Source organism: Diorhabda carinulata, chromosome 8 (assembly GCF_026250575.1).
Source record: "Diorhabda carinulata isolate Delta chromosome 8, icDioCari1.1, whole genome shotgun sequence".
Lineage (NCBI taxonomy): Eukaryota > Metazoa > Arthropoda > Insecta > Coleoptera > Chrysomelidae > Diorhabda > Diorhabda carinulata.
The window spans coordinates 14,916,828-14,944,767 of NC_079467.1; the positions used below are offsets into that span (position 1 = coordinate 14,916,828).

A 27,940-nucleotide genomic window follows, 5' to 3' on the forward strand; every position below is an offset into this window, starting at 1 on the left:
TATAAATGAATTTATTTTCAACCAATTAATAATTTAATAAAAACAATTCAAAATAGAAAGAATTGTTCCATTAATAACGAAATATTATAATGAAACTATAGACATAGTTAATTTTCAAATTGGTACAGTTATGGAAATCATATTTCTTGAAAATCATCCAATGGAAATGTGAATGAACTTTTTATGAAACCAACTGTCCGACAGAGCGACCGTCAACATCATCAAATTTTGACCACGGGACGAGTCGTGTAGGGTGGGTAACGTTAGATGTTTAAAATTGAATAAAATTCAGTTAAAGTTATTAATGTATTCGAGCTTTCTGATAATGTTTCAAAAATGTGGTCGCTGTATTTAAGGGATTGTCATGAGAACTATTCGTTATGGAGTGCAGTGAACGTTGAAATACGGCGACCGATCGAAGAACTGTCAGCAGGTGGATTGTGGATTGCAGAAATATTTTGAGGGAGGATATTAAAGATGAAACTTTGTGTGAAATGGATATTAGACTGTTATAAAACGTTATGAAATGCACATATCATCTGAGATACAGCATCCCTCAACAACCATCTTGACAAAATGTACCAAAATGTCAGAAGAGGGGCACAAATTTGGAATGAATGGGAATGTTGACAGAAATATTAAGGAGGAGTGCCACAAAACTAATTATGGGCAAGGAGGACGTCTCAAATTCTTTAAAGGTCAGTACTATTGATTTAAACATGCTTATTTTCCATTAAAACAATTGTTATTAAATATCTTTAAATTTGTTTATTTTTCAAACTTGTTTCACCTATTTTTTTATTAACACAAGAGTTGACTATGTATTTATTCATAATGTTCAGTGAAAGTTTTTAAATTTCCAATGTGAACTAGTATTTGTTGTAAAAACTACATTACTTAATTGTTGGTTGAAATAGTGTCAAACCTTTTCCAATCTTAAACATTACGCTTTAAACTTTACTTTAACTTTTTTCAAGTTTACCCCGGTATCTAAAATAAACTGACGATTTTACCAATTTAATAGTAGAACTTTGATTAGATTTCAATCACATGTAAAATATTTTGTATCTAAAATTCTACTCAAACAAGGTTAGTACAGACAATTGAGGGAATAAATTAGTTCTTAAAAGATAGATAGATAGATTTAATGTATTGTGGCTTATAATATTTAATGAAAGAATAGTGAGAACTTTGTTATAATTAAAAGTTCAGAAGAATATATATTTATTTACTGAAACTTAATTTATAGTATCATTTACAACCATTAAAACGAGTTTTATTAAAAACAAATATACTTTCTGTCAATAACTTCATACTTTAATGTGATAACTTATTGTCTAATAATTATAACAATATTTTATTTTTTTGTATGGCATATAATGACATGGTTAATATTGGCTTTGAATAAATAGAATTTTTAACTTCTTTCTTATTGGATTTTGGATACTTTTTGACATACTTATTCTGAGTTGTTCTTGAGTTAATAAAAAAAGTCATGAAGTATTTGAATATTAATTAAGTGAAAACTTTTGATAATATCTTAGAAAATGAGGTCCTTAATGTGGTTAAAAATATTGTTTAACAAACCAATATCTATAAATATGGATATGATAGACATAATCTATTACTGGCAATTTTGTGCATTCTTGGTAAATCTTGGTGATAAGAAAAATAAAAAAGAATTAAGTTCATTCAGATTGGCTAATTTATGCTAATAAACTACTCTCTTCATTAACCTACATGCTCTTTAGAAAGGCAAAAGTATTAGGAAAATAAGATTAATTAGAATATGTTTGGTATAGAAACAGAAGATTAAATATAATGCAATTATCTCGCCTAGACTTGTTGGGAATCAAGAAGATCTTTTGTTTCTGAGACAAGAAGATAAGTCTCCATTTTTAGATAATAAACCTGATGGCGATGAAGACTGTTACTTATTCTGATGTCTAACTACAATCAACCCATAGTTTAATTACTAATTTTTAGTGAAAAATATGAAATTCTTGTGTTTCTTTATCATTAAGTTGTTCACAGTGGTAGCTTGCGGTAAAACATTTTAGGTTTCTGCAATGCTTCCACAAAAATTGAGCTTGTATTTTGTCGTCAGTCAGATTTTCATTGATTTTATCATGCAGCCTAGCTGACTGTTGTGCCTTTGGACGCTTCGGACGTAGTTCACCAACTGCAGTCCACTCAGATGATGGTCGGAGTGAAGTGATGGAACCATGTTTCATCCATTGTCACATTGTCACATATCGACGCAAAAAAAATCTTATTTATTATGTGCAAACATGGCCAAACACTGCTCTGAATCATCAACATTTTTTTGATTGACTGTGAATAAATGCGGCATCCACTTTGAAAAACGCTATCTCATGATCAAATGTTCATGCATAATTGTAAACACACTGCCTTCTGATATCTTTACGGTTTTGGTTATTTCACGCAATTTCAATTTACGATTAGATATAATCAATTTGTTGATTTTTTTTATGTTTTCTGGAGTAATCACCTCATTTGGACGACCAGAATATTCATCATCGGTGCCTATACGGTCAAATTTAAATTCTGCAAAACAATAACAAATGGTTCTTTTCAATGGAACAGATTCTGAATAACACTTTTGAAGCCATTGCTGAGCTTGTACTATATTTTTTTAATCAAGAAGCAATGATAAATTAACACACGAAATTGTTTTGAAAACATAAAATGTTATTTCACTTAAATGGCCGTCACTTATTTCTGACTAATCGAAATGTTATGAAATTTTACACATAGAGTTATTTGAAAGTTGATACTTCATAAACGTCATATAGATTTGACAATGGCAGCGCCATCAGTGTTTCAGTCACACGACTTATTGAGTAATGTTATTTTTATTATTTAAAAAAAATTTCATTCTGCGCAAAATTACACACACTATTATCTTCAACTGCTCAACTTTACTGAATGTTGGAATTTTCTTTTCAGTTTTTTTTTTATCGAAGTATTACAAAGTGAGTATGGATTACTACAAAATTTTCTTTTGGATAAGCAATAGATAATGTCGTATTAGTTTAGATTATTATTATTTAAATGATGTTTTTATCATTGCTTTAGTTCTTAGCTTTTAAGAGCTATGCAGCACTTATGTTCTAGCCTCCCCTGATTGTTGAGTTTAAAAGTGAAATGAAATTAAGTATTTGGAATATTAAGGGTTCTAGTTGTTTTGATAAATTGTGTTTTTGTGAAATTTGCCTCCTTCATGATATTTTTTCTCCTTCATTTCTTGATGCAAATGTTCGTTAATTTCACAAGCCCGTTAATCATTTTTCAAAGGCAGCCAGGCAAGGTGGTCTAATTTTTATAAAAAAGAATAATCATGTAGAAAACATTTTTTGAAATCAAATTTTGTTATTAGAATTAGAAATTTGATATTTACTTTGAGCACACCATATTTCAATGCTATATCACCCATAATATTTTATAAACTTTTGGATATTTGATCATTAGAATGAAATGAAAGGTTTTAATACCAAGAAATCTTTTAGCTTCTGGTAAATATGTATCTTTATATTAATTTTGAAAGTATTCTTGGTTCTAATATTCTTTTTTGTTACTTGTGTTACAAAAAGTATAATATAATGCTTTTTTCTTTTGTCATTTGCTGTATTCATCTATTCTATTGTATCAGTGTAATTATTTATAGTGTATTTATAACTATTGTGTTAATACCAAATTTCTTCTGCATATCCAATTCGATTAGTTCAGAAGTTAATAATAATATACATAAATATACATACATACCTGTATAAGGTCTGTGGGCATAAGGTGAAATTTTTCAAATTTTTTTTATGGCCATACAATTATCAATTAGAGCTACCATATAAAATTATCTCTAGTCATACAGGATGTCCCAAAATTAGTTCAAGCAAACATACACACACAATTTAAAGTTACTTGAACACAAATTGTGCGTAATTCCTACAACATACTAAATTGTGCACTATACAAGGTGTCTCTAGTGGGCAATCTATGACATTTTTAAATGCATTCTATTTTTAAATTCTTTATGATAAATTGGATCAATTTTAAAAAAGGTTGGGCTAGAATTCCCAATGAATTAATTTAACTTGGACAAGTAAAATTTACAACAGTGATTTAGGATACCTCGAACTAGCAATCATCATATTTTTTATTCCATTATTTAATAATAGGGTATTCTAATATTCAAGGTCACATAGAACAACCTGTATATTTTTAATGCATTGAAAAGTACTCTTAGTTTTCTCAGTGTATAAGGTTTCCTATAATTATCTCTAACCGTTTTTGATTTATAAATAATTTCCCACATTATGTGATTGACTGAACTGAAATTATGGTCAAGTACAATTTAAATGTATGTATAAAAGTATAACTTTAATAAATTAATAATTTTATATTCATATTTATTGATGTAAAATTAGATAAATAGTCAAATTAGCTCTTGAAACAAATGATTTTAACAATAAATACACGTTCAAATATATCTTTCTCTTTCAATATAAAAATGACATGGAAGACCTCCAAAGATTCTACTTTAATGTTAATTTTTGTATACTAGTTTCGATAAATAGATATTTTTTTAGATGGAAAATTTATCCTTGAATTGGAAAGAGCCAGGGAAGGTGAGAGGGTTTCTTGGGTGTCAGTACCCAGAAAAACATTTTGGCCACCTCCAGGTACTGCCTCAGCCACTCCAGCATATCGTCAAGAAAGTAGTACATCTCTTAGTGGTAAGTTTAAATTTTTATTAATTATATTGTTATTCATTTAAAGTAAAAAAATATGAATACAAATTAATAAAATTTGTTTATTCAAATTCTCATACTGGTTATTATGAATCAATGGAGAAAAAATCAATTATTACCTTAATATGTCAAGAGATCATTGTTATAAATTCAATAAGTAGTACATAAAATTTTTTCTAAAAAATGTATCTTGTGAAATTTTTCGTGAATAAGTGACTCCAAAAGTATGACAAGATAAGCACGAGTCAGATGCCACGTGGAAAAGTTATGTTGATGTTTTTCCCATGAAATCACCTTCTTAAGACAACAATATTTTCCTTATTAGAACCCTGCGTGCATTAATTTTTTGACAAAAATAATTAATTTGTAAACGTCAGATACGCTAAAGAAGTACATATTATGAAAGATATTTTTAAGTTTTCGCAATGATTTATATCTATGGAATAAATTCAATTTTAGCGTTATTATGTATTATGTGGCAAAACCCGAAACAGTATAAACAGTATAAAAATATTATCCCCTTCCAGCTTATCCTCAAAAAGGGGTCGTGTGGTACCTTGTTGGAAAGAGATTTTAGTCCTCTCTTCAGGAATATAAGTTTTTTTGAATTTGGTGCAATCATAACTGAGAAAATTCTTTTTTGAGATGTAAAATTTTGATTATGTGTCTATCACAAAACTTTATGTAGAATGAAGATAATAATGTCGCATAATATTTAGAATGTAGTTTTCAATGTACTTCACATGTAAATTAAATGTATAAAATATATATAATATATATATATATATATATATATATATATATATATATATATATATATATATATATATATATATATATATATATATATATATATATATTGTTATGGTATGAATATATCCAAAATAAATTATTAAATAATAATAAGATATAAATAAAGCAATAAGTTCAGTTCTGTTATTCGGTTACTTAGAGCAGTTTATCACAATAAAATAAATAACATTCTTTATATTAAGTTTTGGCCAACACTATATTCTAAATTATTATTTAATTTTGACAAATCCTGTATAATCAAAGAATTTAATCCATAAATTGACAGATAAAAACAGGAACACCAACTTCAAAAATTTGTGTGACATACCAACATAAATTTTAAGGTTATAAATGATAAAATATAAAAATTTTGACAACTGCAATGATAAAATTAATAACATAGGAATGAAATAAATACAACAAAGAAATTATAGAATAATATTATTTGAATAAAGTCACAATAATTTAAAAATTTAGAAATGACAATTTAGTAACTAACTTTTAAAATAAATATCATTGGTTAAAAAAAAAGGTTTGTTTAAAAAAAAAAGAATGAAGAAGAGAATCAACAACGAGAGAAATTTTTTTTTTGCAAGAGAAAAAAGAGTAAAATAATTTTAATTGAAATTTAAAAAAATTAAAATCTTGATATAAAAGGCATAAAATATTCAAAGGATTGATAATTAATAATTGTATAAGTGTAGTAATAAGAAATTAGTGAACACAATTAAATAAAGTGAAATAAGTGAGAATACTCACAAAGGGACAATTTCCAAGATAAAGAAGTTGTGAAAAGGAAAAGAACAGGAGTGGAACTACAGCGGAGTATCTCTTTATTCTGCAAGGCCGTAACAATTTCCAATTTAAAAAAAAAAAAAAAAATTAAAAATACAACATAACAAACACTTAAGGTACTGTTCTATTAAGTTTAAGTATTTCTTTTAGTATATAATATTTGAGTTCACATTTCCATATAATTTAGTTTTATGAGTGTAATTATGAGTATGAATGAATGAATGAATGTTTGTAAAATAAAATAATTGTAATAGCTAGTTAAGAAATTGTATATTTTGAATATTTTATTCATTATAAAGAACAGACCCGGTCTTAAAACTATTATAATCTGACCTTATAACCATAACAATTTATCGCAATAAAATTTTTTAATTTGACCTCACAATATAATACCCTGAGAATAAAAAAAATAATAATAACAATAAAATAAAGAAATTCAAATAATTAGTAATGGCGCCCAAATTAAAATCTGATTTTATTTAAAATAAAATTTATAAAAATAAACATTACACACTATAATACCATAACAATATATATATATATATATATATATATATATATATATATATATATATATATATATATATATATATATATATATATATATATATATATATATATATAAAATGAACACCATTCACGGTATTTTCGTATCTGTTCTGCTAAACATCAGGAAAAAATCTTTGAAAATACTAAAATATTAGTCAAAAAGCCAAATAAACAATTGATATGAATCCAGTAGGCTCCTGTTTTTTAGGTATCTAAAGTTACTAAAAGTCGTCAGTATAATATTTGTGCGTCTATTAAATTCAATTATGGCTCATTTGTCTAAGTCTCAATTATGATTGGTTGTTGAAATAAAACAAGAATTCGTTTGTAAAATTTTTAATAACAAATGCCCTGGTCACAACACGTTTCGTAGTCTACAGTTAGCAAAATTGAGAAAGGTTTTGTGAAACTGGACTTGAAATGTTCAATTTACTGATAAAAAAGTTTGATGTTAGTTAAAGAAAAATACCACCCTTAAAAAGTTGGTTCAAGAGTTATATGAAGATGATCCGGGTAGAAGGCAAGAATTCTGTGAATTGATGGACAGAATGAATGCAAATCATAACTAAAATAGTTTTTTTATGATGGAGCAACGTTTCATTTAAACATAACGGTTAACAAACAGAACTGTGAATATTGGAACAGAAAAAATCCTCACTGGATGTATGAGGCTCACACTTAATATCCTAGAAAAGTGAACGACTGGGCTGGATCATTAACGATAAAATTATTGTCCATAATTTTTTGAGGGCACAGTTAATGATGAGGTTTATCTAGAATATTTGATTAAATTCTTAGTGACTACATACAAAGACCTTTTCCTAATAGTAATCATCCATATGAGAGATAGAGACTGAGCACCACCGAATTTTGCACTTACAGTTAAAAAATATTTAAACGAGGTTTTTCCCAATAGGTGGATTGGAAGACGTGGAAAGATCGGCCGGCTAGATCCCCCGATTTGATTACTTCTTATGGGGTTATTTAAAATCTAAAGTAAATTTTAATGGACCAGACAATATTGCTGATTTAAAAGTCAGGATAACAGAAGAATCTCTGGGGGCATAAAATGTTGTACAAGAATTGTAAAGTTCATTGAAAAATACATTCTAAATAGAATGCAACATTATTATCTTCATTCTACGTTAAGTTTTGTGAGAGATATTATAAAAATTTTTCATCTTAAAAATTAATTTTCTCAGTTACGATTGCACCAAATTTGAAAAACTTCATATTGCGGAACAGAGAACTAAAATCCCTTTCTAACAAGGTGCCACACGGCCCCTTTTCTTATTTAAAATTTTCTAGGGGGTGCTCATAATTCAGAGGTGGTGCTGGAGGAGTACAATATTTTAATACTGTTAATAAATTGTTAATTTAAGAATAAAAATCGACCTGTTTTAGGTATTTTCACATAGGCAGAATAACGCTAAAATTGAATTTATTCCCTACAGATTCTATACTGCATTGCTTAATGAAATATCATAAATTGAAAATTTTGATACAAAAAAATGTCACGTATTCAAAGGGACACTAGCACGAGTTTTTTTGTAAATGACCCTAGCTATGCTCTATAACATATATTTATTTAGAACTTTTCGGTTGGGTAGAACAGTGTTGAAAATATATTATAACATACTCTACCGGTCAAAAGTTTTTACCATCCCATAATCTATCTGACCCAGTGAGGCAAAAACACGACTCATCTGAGAACAATACCCAGCTCCTGTCATCACTATTCCAACGAATGTGACCTCTGGCAAATGTCAATCTTGCAGTCCGATGCTGGCGTTGCAACGGGGGACCTGTAGCTATACTTCTGCATGACAGTTCAGCAGCATGAAGTCTTCGTTTAACGGTCCATTCACTAACGTTGACATTTCTCACTTCTTGCAACTGATTTCGCAGTGAAACCGCAGTAGCTGCCTTATTCCGCAAACTTGTGGACACCAAAAAACGGTCATCCCGATGGATGAAGTGGTCGTCTAGTGATCAGGCCAGTCTCCAGAAAGCGCTGGTACACCCTTTGCACATCACAAAGACTAGCACCAACAATTCTTGCAGTTTCACGTTGCCCACGACCATCTTGTAACAGCGCAACAATTCTTGCCACAACAATCGGATCTAAAGGCATTATAGTCGTGTTAAATCACTACATTTTGCAAATCGTTGGGCTTTACACAAAGAATCAACAGTAAACTGGAAAACAGGCAAGGGAAATGTGAATGTTCAATTAGCGCAAAGGCACATTTTTCATCAAAGTCGTACTCTAATACATCGAATGATAGCTGTCAAGTCTCGGAAAAAATTTGCTTTAACGCCTACTAATCCTTATCAGTGTTGACGCTAAAATTATTAGCAATTTCTGAAGTGACCTCAATTTTTTGCTCACCAGTGTATTTTTACATCGAAATTGCATGTGTGCTGCGTCTTCAATGTAGTCCAGGCTATGCTCATCAGTGTGATAAAAAACTTTCGGCTTTCGTATAACTTGCTTACATTTTTACTTATTTTCAATCAGTGCTTCAAATGACGACGCAAATTTGTTGTTGGTAATCCATAATGTCATGTATTTTCGATTGTTGTTGCGGGTTGAGGACTCTTGGATGGTAATCCAAAATGTTTGGAAATACCGAAAGTGAAGAATTTTTTCTCCTTAATTCTCTTTGTCAAAACATCCACATTCTTCTTCTTTTTATCTCTGGGCATGATTTTAAAATAATAAAGATATTTGATTAGGAATATATTATGTAAGTGTGAAAACATCCAGATTGTACCTTGGCCGATATTCAAGGAGCACCTGATCGAGGTATAACACTACTCCAACTTCATCAAAACGGTCAATTTTAAATAGTTTAGAGGTTACGTATCTCGTAAGTTATTTGTTGTGTTGACACTTGTTAAATAAAAGAACCAATAGCATATAACAGTTAAGTGACTATTATAAAATGTTTGAAGACTTCAAAATATATTATAAATACTTAATTTTTCACCAAAAAAAAAACAATAGAATTTACGTACACAGAACCAAGGTTAAACAGGTTCCCCTATATTTAAATTAGATATTAAATTGTGATTTTTGGGGCTCTCAAGCATTCAGCTATAACATTTTGTAACAATTAAATTTTTTATCGCTATCTAACCTCCCCATAACAATAGATTATTTCAAAGAAAGTCCTGTTAGGCCTATATATTTACTCAACTCTTAAGAAATTTTATTGCCAGTAAGATTCATCAAATGTGAATAATTTCTATGAAAAACAGTTGTGTTGCCATTTCCTTTAAAGAAAATTTGTTTTTGCTCTAATAAGTTTTAACAATGAAGAATTAGTTTTAGTAATGGTATTAGTACATTTCGTTTATTACAAGTCAAATTATTTTTTTTTTCATGAAACATTTAAGAAATCATCAAACATTTCAAAATAGTTGATAAGAGGATATTAAATTTTTTCAAAATGTCAATCAGTCAGAAAATTATGAGTTGTAAAATCCAAATATTTTTGTTATTTTTATTTACTAAAGCCTTATTTGCACTAGGCCAGTAGTGACGAAATTCGTTCTACTGAGGGAGCACCCCACCACGCGTCACTATAGATTAATCTAGAACATGTGACTTTGACAAGTCAACCATTTTGACTACCGTATTTTATGGTTTTATCTCATCGTTCAGCATGCCCTTGACACTTTGGTAAAACCATCCTTTGTGCTTAAGAGAACCTGACGTAACCTAACCAAAAGGGAACCCTAGAACTTGCAGTTCCCAACTTGGCGCATCATGTCGACAAACGATAAAATCAAAATCGCGTCAAGGCGATAAGTTTTTGGATTGAGATTGGTGGCATTCGACGGCACTCTACATCAAATCAGTATTGATCACCACCCGGCACATTCTTTAGAACTGTCATTTATGCACGCTCACTATAAAACGTTATTTTCCCATTCCTATTTTGAGACCACGATAATGAGCCCTTATAGAAAAGTACAGAGCACTTCTTTTTAAGGTTAAATCTTTACAAAACTGAAATAGGGCCACTGAAAATAACCATACAGTTGCCGCCGAATTAAAAATACCGTGGACTACAACGTTAAAAAATATGCATCTACCCAGGAGCTTTGGCGATAGATAACGTTTAGGACGGCTTCGAAAATCACAATCTCTGAAGATGAACTTATTGTATTGATCAGTAAACGTGATTAACGACTTGGTAGATTAGGCAAAGGTGTAGTTCTTCGTAAAGCTTATAAGATTCTATGTCTTTGCTTTCTCCATCTTGAATTACTAGATGATGAATTAGATGAATTACTAAATGAAGAAATAAGGGACATGTGCGATATTCAGCATGTAGTAAGATGGGCAAGAAGCCGCAGAAGAGAATGAAGGGACCATGTTGACAGAATGCCAAATGAACGGTTAGCAAAAATTGCAAAGGAGAAGAAACCAGACACAACTCGACCTCCTGGACGACCACTTATAAGGTGGTATAAAAGCTGGTCCTCAGCATCCCAACTACTCCTGGCGAACCCTTGATGAAAATACAGGACCTAGACCTAAGGTAAAAAGAAGAAGAAGAATTACTAGACCTAAGTCTATAATATAATAATCTCGATATTTGGCAAAGATTTCAAATTATTTACGAAGATGTATTGATATCTAGTTCAATGCATAAATAAAACATTGCATTACCATAGCAACGAACAATAACTTATTAGAAGTGTCAGTGTAAAGTAAACCACCGAAATTGAGAAAATCGAAAAATTGGACTATCGAGCCATCATCAAGTACCTATATTTAAAAGGGTTAAGAGGTAAGCAGATAAGATTTACGGAGATAGGCTTAATACCCTTGGTGATCAATGTCCTTCGTATGCGACCGTGAAAAATTGGTCTGCAAGCTTCAAAAGAGGTAAATTTTCCATTGAAGATGATGACCGATCGGGAAGGCCAGTTTCTGTGTCAGTCCCCGAAAATATCGATGCAGTTCATGACATGATTTTATCAGACCGTCGAATTGGGCTAAGACGGATATCTGAAGCACTGAATATTTCATACGAACGCGTTCATCATAGAGTTCACGTCAATTTGGACATGAGAAAAATTGTTTGAATATTGACCAAAAGCGTGCAAGGGTAGAAGCATCGCGTTCGATCCGTGCTCGATTTGAAAACGATGTACTTCTTAAGCCGAATTGTTTCTATAGAAGAGACTTGGGTACATTTCTACGATCCAGAAACAAAGCAACAATCGATGGAATGGCGGCACTCTGGTTCTCCAAGACCTAAGAAGTTTCGTGTCCAAAAATCTACTGGAAAAGTTCTGTTTCAGTTTTTTGGGATTGCCAAGGAGTAATCATGATTGATTTTTTGGATAAGGGTAGAACAATAACTGGAGATTACTATTCGACATTACTGACCACTCTACGAGAAAAAATTAAAGAAAAAAGACGTGGAAATATATTCGAAAGTGTTTTGTTTTTGCAGGACAATGCCCCTTCACACAAATCTCATGTTGCCATGCAAAAATTTCGTGATTTGGGGATTGAATTACTAGAACACCCCCCTTATTCACCAGATTTGGCTCCGTCCGACTATCATCTCTTTTTTCAATTAAAAAAAAAGTTTAAAATGTAAATTTTCTTCCAACGAGGAGGTAATAAAAGCTGTGGAGGTCTGGTTTGCAGAATAAAAAGAAATATTTTTTTTGAAAGGTCTAGAGACGTTGCAGGTTCGCTGTAATAAATGTATCCAATTGAGACGAGAATATGTTGAGTAATAAAATATTTTGACATTGAAATTTTGTTTGGTTCTATAGTAGGCTAAGAATTTTTCAATATATCCTTGTATATTAGATTGTACAATAGAAACATACCTATCAATATAATCCAGATTATCGAAAACATATACTTAGACAAACAAGTTCAAGTTCAAGCTCGGATTAATGTTATACCCATACCAGTCAATAGCGGTATCTGATCACCCATATAATTCAACCTAATAATGGATGGAATGTTATGGAATGCGTGACAGTGAAATCAAAATCATGTGATATGCTGATGATGCCATGATATGTACCGCAAATGAAGATGATCTTCAAAGATTATTAAATATCTTTAATCTCACAGGGAAACAGTAGAATATGACTACCTCGACTGAAAAAACCATATCAAAAGATGCAATGCATTAGATGCAAATTAGAATTAGAAGGTCAAATAATACAGAATAAAATGAAATATAAGTACTTTGGAATTGATATAACCAGTTATGGAAACGTAGAAGACGAGGTAAGAGGGAACAAACAAGAAACAAAATCAGGAATTTACAAAGCGACAATCAGATCTGTAATGACCTATACAAACAAGACCAGTAATATCAAAAACGAAACAACTCTTGAAGACCACAGAAATAAAAATTCTCAGGCGGATCTCGGGAAAAACACTATTAAACTGAGAAAGAAAGAAAACATCAGACGGTTATGTGATGTAGATAACATAAACGAATGGGTATCACAGCGTAAAAAATAATGGCACCAAGTTGAACAATAGACTGGTAAAAATAAATCTCCAATTGGAATACGGAGTAGAGGTTGACCCCAAAATAGGTGGAGTGACAATCTAGAGGCAGGATGAGAAAAGATATCGAAGAAGTAACAAGCGTAAGACCCATTATGGAAAAAAGAAGAAGATATTGGATAACATAAATCACTTGTGTACCATACTCGGGTGTTGAGAAAACGGTTTTTGGGTAGTAGTGAGTACGGTGAAAAAAATTAAACATTTACGCATGAATAGAAAAGTTTTTTTTGACAATTGTATAAAATAATACATTATATTACTAGTAGTAGAAGGCTATGATTATTGTTGATCCCAGATACTTGCACTGCCGTGGCGTTAGCATAATGGGCGAAACATATCGTGGGTCTTCTGCTTCGAGTGACATATAGTATTTTTTCTTCAAGCGTAAAAATAATACATTGAAATTCTTTTTCTTGAGACATTTTTACAATATACTTTTCAAAACTGACAAACATCAAAGTATATAAAAATTAAATGACAGTTCCTGTCTACTTGGGTACAATACCCATAATAAAACGTTGCTATCGTTTCTCATTATTTTGTTACTAGTAGAATAATGTATTGCCAAAAATAATATAGATATTATTATAAGCTTGAAGAAAAAGTATATTTTTCGAGTTTTATAATGGATAAAAGTAGGCCGGATTAAGATTTATAAGGCCCGGGGCTAAAATAATGACGGGACCCCTTAAGGAATTCAGAAACCCGGAAAAATTATAAAAAAATAATATCAATACGTTAGATTTGTGGTATCAACACATCAAAAAATACAGAATGTTTTCCAAATGATGGGGCCCTCTTTGACCTGGGGCCCGGGCCTATAGCCCCCCAAATCCGCTAGCTTAATCCGGCACTGGATAAAAGTATAAAACATAGAATAGCTTGAAATTTGTGCCAATATTTTACGTGAATTGTGCATTCAATATTTTTTTATCATTGATTAATTCCTAATCCACATTGTTGAATACCTTAATCCTAAAATTATTTTTCAATATTCAATAAACTCACTTTATAGTTTTCTGTTACAAAATTCTTGAATTAAATATGCACGTTTATAATGAATCTATCTTTTACAAATACTTTTTAACTTCAAAGTTTCAGATGACAATAGTTCTATTCAGTCATCACCATGGCAAAGGGATCATTCATGGAAACAGACGAATCCTTGTAAAAACTTATCAAAAGAATTGAAATTTTATTTGTGGAGACCTAAAGGTCAAAGATCAAAAAGATGCAGTAATAAGAGGAGAAGACCTTTGTCAACAGCACCAGAACCCCAGTGCGATATTGTTATTAAGAGTGAACGAACTTATGTGAAAGTTAAAAAAGAATATGGTAGGCATTCTCTTCTCAGCATTGTACAGTATCTTATTGACAAAAGTCTCAGGACAAGGTAAGGATTTGATTAATATTAGCAATATTTTAATAAAATTTATCCTCTAAATTTGAAGTGAATTGTTTGATAATGTGTTTTAGTTTAGAATAACATTGACAAAAAATTGTTTTGTTCACTTTTTACATACAATGTTTTTTCATTGATCACAATAATAATATATAATAAATGAAACTAAAATTTTCGCCTACATAATGAACGATATTATTCAATTATATTTTTATGTTTTTCAGTACCCCTCCCAGAGCAGAAACTGTCGTTTCACCTAGAAAACGATTTCTTCGCGAAATGGAAAAAGACAAATTTCATGGTGACGATAATTCTCAAAAAAGAAGCCGTAACAAATCACAAACAAATCAACCAATATCGAATACTCCGCCTTCAGCACCGGTTACAGGAAGTGGCAGTGGTAGTCCTGTAGTCACAAATGGTGTAGAGGAAACTAAACCACTTAGAAATTCTAGTTATAGCATAACGTCACTGTTAGCGGAGGATCGAAACATTAAGAGATCGCCACCGTCATCTCCTAGTCACTATCCCCTAACACACCCCCAATATTGTTCGCCACCGCCATCCTCTGCAGATGATCGGTTATATTCAGAGAGTGTAGACAGACTGCGTTCAATAGAACTTTCGGTTAGTATTATTTGTTTTAGTAACAGTATCTACCCATTTAATTATTTTTTTAATTTAATACCCAATAAGAAAAGTGAAAAGAAGAAGCAAAATCTAGCTTCCAACAAATAGGATTCAGTAAATGAGCTAACGCAACTGCTCGTGATGTCTTTTCAAGAATCTTGTCTAATAAGCAATAGACAGGAAAAAACAAGAAAGCTTTTCAATAGGGAAAATCGGAAAATTCAGATCAAGCTAGGTAAAGAATAAAATTATCCTTAACGAATTTAGAAATAGAATACACAAGGATAAATGGAAATCTCAAAATAAAATCCTGGAGTTAATAATTGACATAAATGTAACGACAGGAACAGGAACCTACTTTAGAAAAAACCAATGATTCTAAGAAGCATGAATGAAAGAATTACTGTTCTCATTTAACTGGTTGCCTGAATATAATCCCTGGCGAATAAGAAGATAAGCCAGTAAAAACCCAAATGGTTGACACAGAAACAGTAGAGAGAATAGTAACTAGTTAAACTAAAATTGGGCTACATTCCAAGAAAATTGAGAGTAGTCAGATTTGTTTTTATACTCAAGACAGGTAAATCAAGTAACATAACACTAAAATACTTTAGACCTATAAGTCTCTCTTTTTTCATTCTGAAAGGAATGAAAAGGCTATTGGACTCACATATAAAAGGAAATACAAGTATAGATTGGAGTGCAAAACCCAACATTCCTATTTAAAAGAAAAAACAGTTAGTCAACACTGTATGAAGTGATAATCGAGAGATAATTGGAAGTAAAAAAATTTAATCTGGAGCCCTATCCACAGAGTGGATAATCTAGAAGTGAACCCTATAGTAAAAAACAGGATTAGAGCAATTCTAAAAAGCAGAATACTTAGTTTAGAAATGGGAGTATATAAAACTAGGAAAAGAAATTCTATAGGAGCGTGATAAGGAGCAGTAATAGCATTCCTATTATGTTTAATAATGATTATCAAGATTCTAAAAACCCTAGGAGGACGAAGATACGAAACAATTGGGTAAGCTGACTATATAGCTACATTGATTTCGGGGAGAAAACAAAAAATAATCAGCAATATCATGATATAAACATTAAAAGATATCACCAAAATAATGGACTGGGAGTCAATCCTAAATAGACTAATTCAGTTCACAAAAAATTCAAGATACCCAAGTTCAGGGCACCAAAAATAATGTGAAAGGAACTTTGCCTATCAAAAAAACGGGCTTAAGCAAAAGATTAAAATGAACATTCCTACAAAAGAGGAATGAGATGAAAAATAATTCATTAATGATAATGAAATCTCAAGATGGCTCGAAAACAAATAATGGAACAGGATCCAGAGTGTTTTCATAGACATACAAAGGTGGTACAGACTAAAAACTAAGCAGAAATCCATGCAGTAGAGATCCGGGTTGTCTAGGTTAGTAGCTAGAGCAACAATTGCAACCATAGGAATCTTCTATCAATATTTGTTTTACAGGACAATATTACCTTTCAGATTATTGACAAGATTTACTACAGAAAACGTAAAAATGCTTCGTTCAATCTGCTGTCTAACTGACATTAGGTTGGTTATAACTAGATTTCTATCTAGAATTGGAACTGACAGGCAATAAAAATGGCACCAATTCCATAAAATTGTAATGTTGTATGAATCGATTATCTTAGTTTCATTTATGCATGCTTTTGATCAACATATTGCATTTTGCATTGTATATTGTGTTGTTCTGTTGGTCTTAATCAAAGTATTGATACTCTAGACTTAGACACCAGTTAACCAAATCAGACTAATTAAATACTATGTATCTTGACAACCATCAGCTGGGTACTAGTCAACCAGGCTTGAGCAAAAAATACAAAGCACAGCCTTGGAACTGTCACTCCCCACTGAGGCACTAGTAAACTGTTTAATCGTAAAAGTAAGATCAATAATTTAAAGAATTATGGGTTCTTGGTAAAATTAAACATAATGAACATACTTTTGTTAGAAAAGCACAAAGCACAAACGTCTCCTCTTGATACGGAGCCTTGGTTTATGAAGATAATCCTATGGAAAAGAGTTTTGGAACATGGAAGAAACTGGAAGAGAGGCACACGAGAGGTACTAAAAGTGCAAATTCTGCCGTGAAGAGAAAGATACTCTGAATCACCTAGATTTAGAATACCTTGCCATTACAACCCCAAGAGAAAATTGTAGGGGCGAGGATAAGACCTCCTAGCTCATTGGAACTCTGGAACTGGAAGGAAAGCTGTAGATCTTGAAAAATAAATTTCATGGGGGGAACAATAAAACTTGAGGTTGCAATGTAATCTAATCCCCAATTGAATTTGTTGAAATTAATAGTTTTTCATATTTTTTTAGCAAGTAGAAAAATGTGGATATCCTCCCTATTCACCTCAGTCATATTTACAAGGTTACATGTATCCATTTCCGCCAGTGCCGTCATATTATGGTGCAGGTGTTTATGGCAGGGGATATGTAGTGCCTTCCATGTATCATCATTCCTCTCCTCTTCATATGCCCATTAGACACGAAACTCCCACTTGCTCTTGGACAGTCGTTGAACCACGTAGGGATGGTGAGCATCGGGAAGATACTGTTACAGGTAAGTAATTGTGTTATTAACTGAATGAAAAATTAATAAAATTTTAGTTTCACCAAAGTTTCCAAGTTATCACTTTGTTTATATTCATAAAAAATGAACATTTTTTTTATGTAAAAAGCAAGTACAAGAGGGTAAACCCAATTACATTCGAGTAGTTCGACTGGTGCCTGCCATATGGAGATGCTTGTGGATATTGATCTTGAACTTGTGTAGATTTTATTGTTCGAGAAAGACGTGCCTTGTTAGCTGATTCCACAGTCTTGCCTTCTCCAAAGGAAGAAGTCCCGATAAATTGACGTTCTGGTTATCTGCAGGCGAACGTCAACTCGTCGAGTAGGTCTTGTAGATACTGCTCTAGTTGGGATTATGTTGGACAGCTCGGAAGAGCATCTGTATTGGTAGTATTTGTAAAACAGAGTAGGTTAGCAACCTTTCTTCTCTAGGTTTCTGGTCAACTCTGGATAGCCTACAAGAGTCGAATTGCTCTTTTCTGTATTGATTTGAGCATCCTCATAGTATGTTTGGGAGCCGAGCTCCAAATGTGCGAGCAATCTCTGAAGACATATGAATCTGGGTCTTGTAGAGCATTAGAAGCTGTATAGCTTTTTGGTTTTAAGTAGTAGTCCAAGTATTTGTGAAGCTGCCTTAGCTAATTCGACCACTTGACTATGCCAAGACATATTGCTTCCAACCTCAACACCCAACAAGTGAATTTGCGGTGATGGTGGTATTTTATCTCCAGACAGAACCAAATTCTGAGCTACAGAATTTTAATTTATTCTTCTGTTTTTTATTGCTTCATGAACAGCAGTTATAATTCTAGAAATGAAAGGACTTACGTAATATTCATTTAAATTAAGAGTCCAGCTATTAGTCGGTTTTCGCACATATTTAATTGGTGCAATTATTTGGTAAGAGAGACAGAAGGTCCATTTATATGTGCCTTCTTTTGTCTCATGCCAGGTGTCTCTATTCATCTCCGCTGAAAAGGCCTTGTAAACAGACCGATGAGAGACATGATAGCAACTTTTTTGGCTATACCAAGAATAGGTTCTGAGCCCATTGATGAATTTGCCCATCCCAGTCTTGGCGAGTGAGTTCACTTTGTTGTTGCCCGAGTGACGAGCTGGATCTTGCAGCCATCACTCACCAGTTCGTGTAGGACTTTCTTACACTTTAGTACTAGCCTAGAGCACAACCTTTCGGCCATCATGGCTTATATAACTACTTTTCTATCTGACCAGATGTTCTTATGACGTCGATTGAGTATCGGTCGTCCACATTTCCCCACAGCGATTACCTTGGTCATTCACTCTGGGGCCTTTATTTGGTATACTGGGTTTGGAGTTACTTGTCCCCTGCTCTGTATCTCAGTGAAATGTGTCTCCAAGCCCTTATTATTCACGACAGCAGGTGCTATCTGGTTACTACCCATCAAAATGTTTGGACATTCACCACGGCCTGTGTTCAGATTTTTGCATGGCCAGTTGATTCAGCTTGCAGTTCTTTGTCTATCTTCAGCCTGTAAGCTGTTCTCATGGCTTCAACTAGAATTGCTAGATCAAAAGATGTGAGACCCAGTACGACTTCAAAGACCCTAGTTAGGACCGAAACCTGTGGTTCTGAGACACGCGAGGTGCTGGACTCTGTCCAATCGCTGTTTTTGCTTTTTTATTTTGTTGTTCACGTACTCGTGCCAGATTTTGTATCCAGAGTTGAACTACAATTTATGTCTACTACTATTATACATTTGATAATTTACCTTTTTCTTATTGAGAGCCAATATGAAATATGGGTTTCTCCATTGAATAATTTGATTATCTTAATTATTGGTAGATTTATAGAAGAGAGACAAATAAATCAATGCCATAATCATTATGATTTATCAACTAAAACTACCTTTATATAAACTAGAATCATCAATACTTCGCCAATATAGAATTATCTACTTTGCACAACTTAATTTCTATTTATGCAGGCAGATTCAACTAAGTCTATAAACAAAACATAAAAAATGAAATTGTCGTCTATAAAATATGTGGTTTGTGCTTTAGATTCATATTAATGAAAAATTAGAATTAGAAAAGTACTAATTATTCCAAATTTTTGTTTTTCAGATATGCCGTTGAACCTTTCCAAAAACTCCGGATGAAAACTATGTGTGCCTTCCGAAGAAGTACCCTATATCATATATTTATTAAAGAAATATATTTTCTAAAGAGTTTGTAATGTAAAAGAGTAATTTCTTTGAGGAAGATGACACGCGCTGTAGTTTGGCACTAAACATGTCACTGCAGGAATTATGCGATAAATATTGTTACTCATTTGTAATTGAACATTTCATATAAAGCTTTCGAAGCAGATAGCAATAAATATTAAAAGGGGCCGTTTTATAAATAGATTTGCTAATAAAAATTATTGATACTAAATTGAAAGAAAAAAGATAATGTTCATGTCCAACGAATGGGTTTATTTATAAAACAGCCCGATAGAAGCTTTAAAAAATGGAAAATGTGCAACTGACAGCTCTACAAGCAACCAACTGTAGATAGTAGGTGTACATATAAACAGATATTTTGTATAGAAACTGTTTTGTATTATTTTATACAATGAAATGAAAAAACTACTTAAAAATTAAAAATGAAATCAAGTCGTGAACAAATTAATTTGTATTTGTAAATAACTTTTTCACTTTTGTACATAGTATGTCAAACATATCATTTTGCTATTTATTTTAACGAATGGCGTCAGTCTATCAGCAAAAATATTCTACAAGCTTCCATAAGATAATTGTCTAACTTGTTGGTTATTCAAATCTCTTCTCCATAGTTTGAGCGTCATCCATAATTTAGTTTGTGTATAATGCTAATTTTTATCAGTTAATCTCACATGTATTAATATTGTTAAAAATATCTGTTTCATTGGATGCTATGGTAAGGTTTTATCCCGAGGATATATTAAGATCCTAAATATGGTCAATTAGTTCTCCTTGTTTATCTTTACATAAGGACTTTTCAAAAATTATGATCTTATTCCGTGATTTGAATGTTTGGAAACTAACCCGGATCACCTTCATTGTTGTTCAGGAACTGATCGAGTTAATCGGATCATAGTCATGCAATATAATCCTTTTTGTCTTCGGTTTTTCGAATTTTCAAAATTATTTAAATGACCGTTTACTTTTAATTCTCACGAGCAGTGTACTTGATAGGCGTTGTTTTTAATTTAAAATTTCCATCGAAAATTGAACGCGAAATACGGAAACTGTGATCTAAATCACATTCTGGATTAGGATCTGTAATCAGCTGATGGATGATCTACCTGAACCCGGGTAATAGTTTCTGAAAAGTCCAACAATTTAAATATTGCCATAAAACTCTCAATGACCTATATTAACAATAAACTACTGAACTAGTGTAAAAATACACATTTATTGATTTTGAAATTTTTATTCATTGCTATAAACAGTCTAGTATTTTCTAGAACACTCGTTGACTAAATTACTTTTCACCATAATTATTCTAATCCTCGTAATTGCAACTCCATTAGTTCATATCTGGCTAGAAGGATCAGACAGTGTAATTTTGAGTCTTTGTATAATAATAGTAACCCATGTGTTCAGTATTTTTATGCCCAGTTAGAGTTATTTATGAGCAACAACATAATTCCCAGATGGTGGGTGTATTGCAACAGTTGTTATAAAATAGATGTTTCTTATCATTAATTAGTGGTAATTTTGATTTGTTGCAAATTTAAATCTGGAAGAAATATTTTATATCCTTTCTCTCAGTTTTTTGTGTTTTACAATTTACAGAAACAATGTGTTCAAATTAATAGTTAAAATATTCGGCAATGTTATTATCATAACTAGTCATGTTGGTGAATACAAAAATGTTTAAAAGTTTTATGGAATGGCTATTGTTTTGATATCTTTTTAGTTTTATTTTTTCATATTATTTAATCTTCACATTGAGAAAAAAAATTACATCTACAATCTAGTGTGGAAAATAATTATTTTGATAGAGACTTGAATTTCCCTATCAATAATTGGCGGACAACTATTTCGTGTCACAACATTCACTTATATTTTTGATTTTTTTCTTGATTGTTAGTAAAAATAAGTACGATTAATTAAAAAAAATATTGACCAAGAATTTTATTGATTAATTAATTTGAATATTTAAACAAATAATGATCATCCGAATTTCACGATTTAGAATCTTTTGCCAAACTTAGCTCCTGAATAGGCCAACATTCTGTGGTTACATTTGCCTTGATAGCACTTTTCTGTCTGTGAAATGGTCTGATGGTACGTCTCCCCGTGCTCATCGCTCTCAGCAGCCAAATTCTCAGGAAAACATCCAGATTTGTGGCTAAAAATGGCTCTTGAGTGACTTGTTGCAGTCTAATGCTTGATTAACTAAGTTGGAGTTTCTGGAACTGTTGGTGATATTCATCCTGAATACACTGTTTACACTAACACTCACAATTTCACTGTGTGACGGGCGTTTCGATAACTAAGTTTTCTTCTTCAGATAGTGGAGGTAAACTGAAGACCATAACTTGGTTATCGAAACGCGCGTCAGATAGTGTAATTGTGAGTGTTGGTGTTAACAGTGTGTTCAGTACCAATGCTTGATAAGTCAACAAAACTCGCTAAAAAACATTTTGTACTCCCCACTCTCATGGTTACCTAGAAAATTTGCAATAACGTTCTTGAAGGATTTTTTTGATTTTTTCCATTAATAACTTCATATTATCATAGGTTTCTATCATATTAGCATCAGGATCATGTAAGAAAGAAATATAGTTCCATCAATTCGTAGTAGTAAAACTGCTTTCAAGATAGTTTTAATGAACAAACGATAGCGGTTTAATTCCATTTTCAAATTCTTTATCTCTCCATTTATATCATTACAATACACTGGAGTACACCGGATTGTGCTAGGTTCTAATTTTATATCAAAAATCTTTTAGTTATCAAAGGAAGAAAAAAATCTTGAGAAGTATTTAGGTTCATTCTATTTTAGAAAGACGACGTAATCTATTCGTTACTTTTAGATTGTGGGAGAAAAAAATATGTTTTTAAACTATTTACGAATATCTGTGGCGTCAAATGACAACATCTAAAGGTAAAGGTACACCTTCAAGGGCAAGATATCAACATGAGAAACTGCTTGTTGTTTGCTTTGTCTAACTATGTTTCGACCACTTCACTTATATGAAGATCTTTATATTAAATCGTATTTAGAATTACATAAAAATAAATCGGCATTGAAAGGACAGGAGCGGGCTAATCGTCTGGCTGGGTGTTCACTTCCATTCAGTACAATGCTCCACTACCGACCGACCGAGTAAAGTCCAGTTCGGGAGAGTAGAGAATACCTGGGTACACACCTGTACGTTTTTACGACATGTATAGCCTCTCCTAAGAATTCTGATTTTTTGATAAATTCAAGTCTCTAAATAATCCGCTAGCAATTCACCTGATCTGTTGTTAAAATATGCTTATTTCCTATATTAGGACAGTGTTTATAAGATGACTCACCAGAAGCCTTTACTTTTTTAACTATTCTAGCTAAGTATGTGAAAGATAAGTGCAGTTTTGATCCATTATTACAATGAATAATATTAATTACTGACGCACTAATCGTAGTCCATCTCATTGTCAGACGACCGATCTTCATTGTTCTTCGTTGATGAAGAACGGGTGGCAACTTCTGCTGGAAGGTTACGGTAGTAACGATGATATATTGGTGAGATGTATGGTAATAAATCCATTATATCCTTTTTCTTAGCAGCTGTTACTATTCTTTTTGATGCGTAGAGTTGATCTTGACGAATATGAATCAAACTATTCAAAGGTCTGCCTCCGGTTCTTTTCGTCAAGACAATACAACTCCATTTAGCGGTCTAGAGTTTATTTGAACTGAAACTGCAGAGGTTTATCCCTATGAAAACGTTGCTATCGAATTTTAAGCCATCTGAAATCGTAGCCACATGCTACTGCTTAAAAAATGACGCATTTCAACAACCCTGAAATGGGGCAACTTTTTTTTGGATCCTTTAATAATTTCAATCCACTCATCTGGGCTGTAAATTTGTATATGTTTACGGCTCGAACTTTCTATTATACCGAAGTCAGTTTCATTAGGAAGATATGAGAGTGAACTGAAACTAAGAATTTGAGATCTATTGTATTAATCGAGACATCTGGATCTTGCACAAGTTATAGAAGAGAAAGGCTTGTTTTGATGCTTTTAGCCGATGCATGAATCTGAGTATGCAATAACGTAACGCATTTTCTTTTAAATGTTTAACCAAATATGTTGCTATGTCTTTGGTGCCACGCCCACCTTCAGTTTCGTCCCATACGTACATATATCCAGTTTTATCGTTTCCACAGTGTATACTTAGATTGTATAAGTATAAATTTCTTTCATAGTAAGCAACAGAAACTGTGAGCTTATGAAAGGGGAGGGCTTACATTTTTTTTATAGTTAACTCACTACTCAAATATTTTCTACAGGGGTTTTTATTTCTAGAATAGTGACTTTGGTAGGCCGGGAAATTACTTATATGGGTAACAATATCTGCATCGTCTAGTCGTCTGGAATTTTTCGTGCCACGTCTTCCGTTGCACTCCGACATTGTCTTCTTAGTAATGCATCTATATAGTCATCCATTACTTATTTTAAAAGTAGATAGACAAAATTTCTTACACACAACCTGAATATTGACGTCATTTCTTAAAAAATACGAAAATGAAATCTCGTTACTGATTACCAGACCTACCATTTGGGCGGTTTCGAGCAACTTGCACGAGACCATGGATGTATGAATTTTGTGCCACATAGCTCCAAGGTTCCAGAACGTCTCAAAAATCAGTCTTCGATTATTTTCTGTGAATAAAGTGAAGCAATTCTTTGCACAGTTGCAATAAATTGTTTTCCTGGTACCTTCACTCCATTCTTAAAATTTTACAGAAGTTTTATATCTGTCAATTGATTTAATAAGGAAAAAAGCGCTAGATTAGCTAGAGGTTGTATTGTCGGAAAAACAATTCTTTAAAATTGAAAAATTGTGTAAGTACAATATTCAAGATATTTGTACAAATATTAAAATTATGTTATGGTCCATAATAATATAGATATTTCAAAATATTTCATATCAATTACATTTCTGAATAAAAAAAAATGGGAAAGGTTAGGTTAGATTAGGTTCTATTTCAATTACTTCGTTAGTTGTGACTTCTGGAGTGTCCTGTATGCTTTCTGTATCTTCTTTTTTATACAATTCTTTAAGATTTTGGACCCCAAGTTTTCTTTGGTATGTGGTTTGAGCTAATATATTCACTTGCTTCTTTTCTCTGAGTTCTGATGAATCTCCACATCTGTATTTGGAGGCCATAAAAGTCCTTTTTAATTTTTTTTTAAAATGATCCCCAATACTGTTATTTTTTTGCCTTACTAGTGTCGTTTCTTACCCTCTTATAGTCATTCCTTGACTTCGGGCGTATTTGTTGGTCATGTTTTTAGATAAGCCTTCCTTTTTTTGATACATTGTTCTTAGACTTTATTGCAGAACCATGGGGTTTTAATGGGACCGAGTTTTTGTTGTTTTATATTTCAGGTGCCAAGGGCTTCCGTTGCAGATTCCGTTTTAGTGTGCAATGTAGAAATCATTGTTAATATGAGAAATTTGGTCAGATCAGTATGCTAAGCATGGAATTTAAAAAAAAAAACTAACAGAATTACCGTAGGTAACATTTCCATTTGATCTTTTACCATATTTTTGAACTTATTCATATAATTGTTTAATATAAATACACGAAAAAAGATTTGTAACATTTTTATCCCACCATTCTAATGCCTTCCATATTATACAAGTTCGTCATGTAACAAAAATACATATTTTTTTACTGAAATAAACTTTTATTTATTATCTACAATAGGTTTTTTCATTAAGAGTAAACGCATTAAATTAGAACTTATTTACTTTTGCTATAAATACACCTAAAACAAAACTACGAGTAATTAATTAAAAAACACCAGCATAGAACAAAGGCAGTATTGCCCACAGGTATACTTATATCAAAGATTTCAGTTGTTTAAACCCTTTCCCTTATATTTTAAAATAAAAAAGTCTCTTACTCATCCACAACCTCTTCGTGTATATGTAATATTTCCTTTCCATTTCGTTCTAAAATTTGCTTCCTGTTTAGCCCATCTCCATTTCAGTCCTCTTTTCCAGATTGTTTGCTTTTTTTATATTCAATTGCCTTCTGGATCTCTCTCTTCTCTTCTTTTTGTTTATTTCAGTTTTCCATCACTTTAACTGCTCTGTCCTCCTATGTCTCCAACCAATCTCAACTATTGCTCGATTTTTGCTTCTGATTTCACCTCTTATTGTGTCGTTCTTTATTTTATTTGGTTTCTTTACTCCCCGTCAGTACCGTCTTTTCACACGTTGGTATTTTTTGCTCCAATCTGTTGGTACCCAGGATAAACCACCATAGTTCATTCATTCAGCATAGTTCAGTGATTCGTAGATTTTCGTTATTGGTCGAAAAATACTCTGAACAGCGGTACATATGTGGATATTGTCTTGCTACCCTATTGGATACCTCTTTATGAATTCTTCCATCTGGTCTTACGATTGACTCTGATACTTTGACATGTTAACGCTCTCCTTTTCCTGCTCTTATAGTTGCACAGTAGGTCTTCTGGTATACTCGATATTCATTAATTCACTTCTCTCTTCTGTTTTGTAGTGCTTCCTCTATATTAGCGAATATTTCGTCCTTGATTAATAAGAACAATAATGGGCTTAAAATGCCTCCTTGTCCTACTCCACTTCTTGTCATCATCTCCTGCTGATTCCACATTCTCTTAAATATATTCTTGATTGTTTATTTTTTTTCTATCCATAATTATTTCCCATTTTTTCTCTGTTGAAGCTATCAAAAACTTATCAAAATTAATTGCTGCAATGTCATTGTCTGTAACTGTTATTTTTTCTGTTCTGTCTGAAAGTGGATATCTAGTCTGGTATTGATCTGTCGAATCTAAATGTGTTATTTAACTCTCGTCTTACCTTCTCGTATGTAATACAGAGTAGCAATAAAAAAGTTATGGTGAATCTATTGAAGCCAAACAGGTTGCTTGTGCTTAAAAGCAGATGTGCTTTTGAAATTTTGAACATAAAATTGAATTTTTGTGATAAGTTTCAACATAAAGTAAAGCTGGAATATTTTTACTAAGTCTTATACGCCCATTTTTACCATTAAGATAAAGATTTGTATAAAACAACTATATTTTCATATGATCGTTAGGCAAAATGTTAATAAATCTTTAAAAGACAATAGATAAGTGTTAGCGTATCATATTTTTTCATTCGCGGACTCTATTATCGTCTGAATATTTATAGTCACATTATTTAATCTAGTAGTTTTTTTTTCTTATAATATACTATTATTGACTTGTGCCATTCGCTATTAACCCGATCTTCAGTCAATAATCAGAACAATACTTTTTGTAAAAACAAATGTAATAGAGACTGAACTTGCTTATCTGATTTTTATTTTTGGGAAAACTTCTTTGGCACTTATGTATTGTGATATCGGTAAATATTTTTAACGGGAGTCCAAACTTTGAACTGAATATTTATACCTGGAATTCTAATGTTAGACTCTTAAAATGTACTGTACAGTAAATAAAAATTTGATAGATAGCAATACTGTATTTTATTTGTTATTATAACATATCAGAGTTTCAACTATTTATTAAAAAAGTTTTTCTGACTACTTCACCTTTCT

At 31.9% G+C, this 27,940-nt stretch overlaps 1 protein-coding gene across 2 annotated transcripts; it reads left to right on the forward strand.

Annotated features, from left to right (window-relative positions):
* Window positions 1-202: 202 nt before the first annotated feature.
* LOC130897231 (protein hairless) lies at window positions 203-27,859 on the forward strand. 2 transcript variants are annotated; one of them, XM_057805986.1, is made up of 6 exons: window positions 203-698; window positions 4,608-4,754; window positions 14,569-14,866; window positions 15,100-15,502; window positions 17,880-18,123; window positions 20,241-27,859. In XM_057805986.1, exons 1-6 carry the CDS (start codon window positions 527-529, stop codon window positions 20,273-20,275), a joined length of 1,299 nt encoding a protein of 432 aa, XP_057661969.1. In that variant the 5' UTR covers window positions 203-526; the 3' UTR covers window positions 20,276-27,859. The 2 variants fall into 2 exon arrangements, with proteins under 2 accessions (XP_057661969.1, XP_057661968.1); XM_057805985.1 differs by having other exon boundaries at window positions 210-698; window positions 14,575-14,866.
* Window positions 27,860-27,940: the final 81 nt, after the last annotated feature.

Bases quoted from the DNA above. Each gene is read 5' to 3' on its own strand.
- LOC130897231 (XM_057805986.1), top strand. From the start codon at position 527: ATGCACATATCATCTGAGATACAGCATCCCTCAACAACCATCTTGACA. The intron at 14,867-15,099 runs GTAAGGATTTGA...TATGTTTTTCAG, and splicing joins GACAAAAGTCTCAGGACAAG to TACCCCTCCCAGAGCAGAAA. The intron at 15,503-17,879 runs GTTAGTATTATT...ATATTTTTTTAG, and splicing joins TGCGTTCAATAGAACTTTCG to CAAGTAGAAAAATGTGGATA.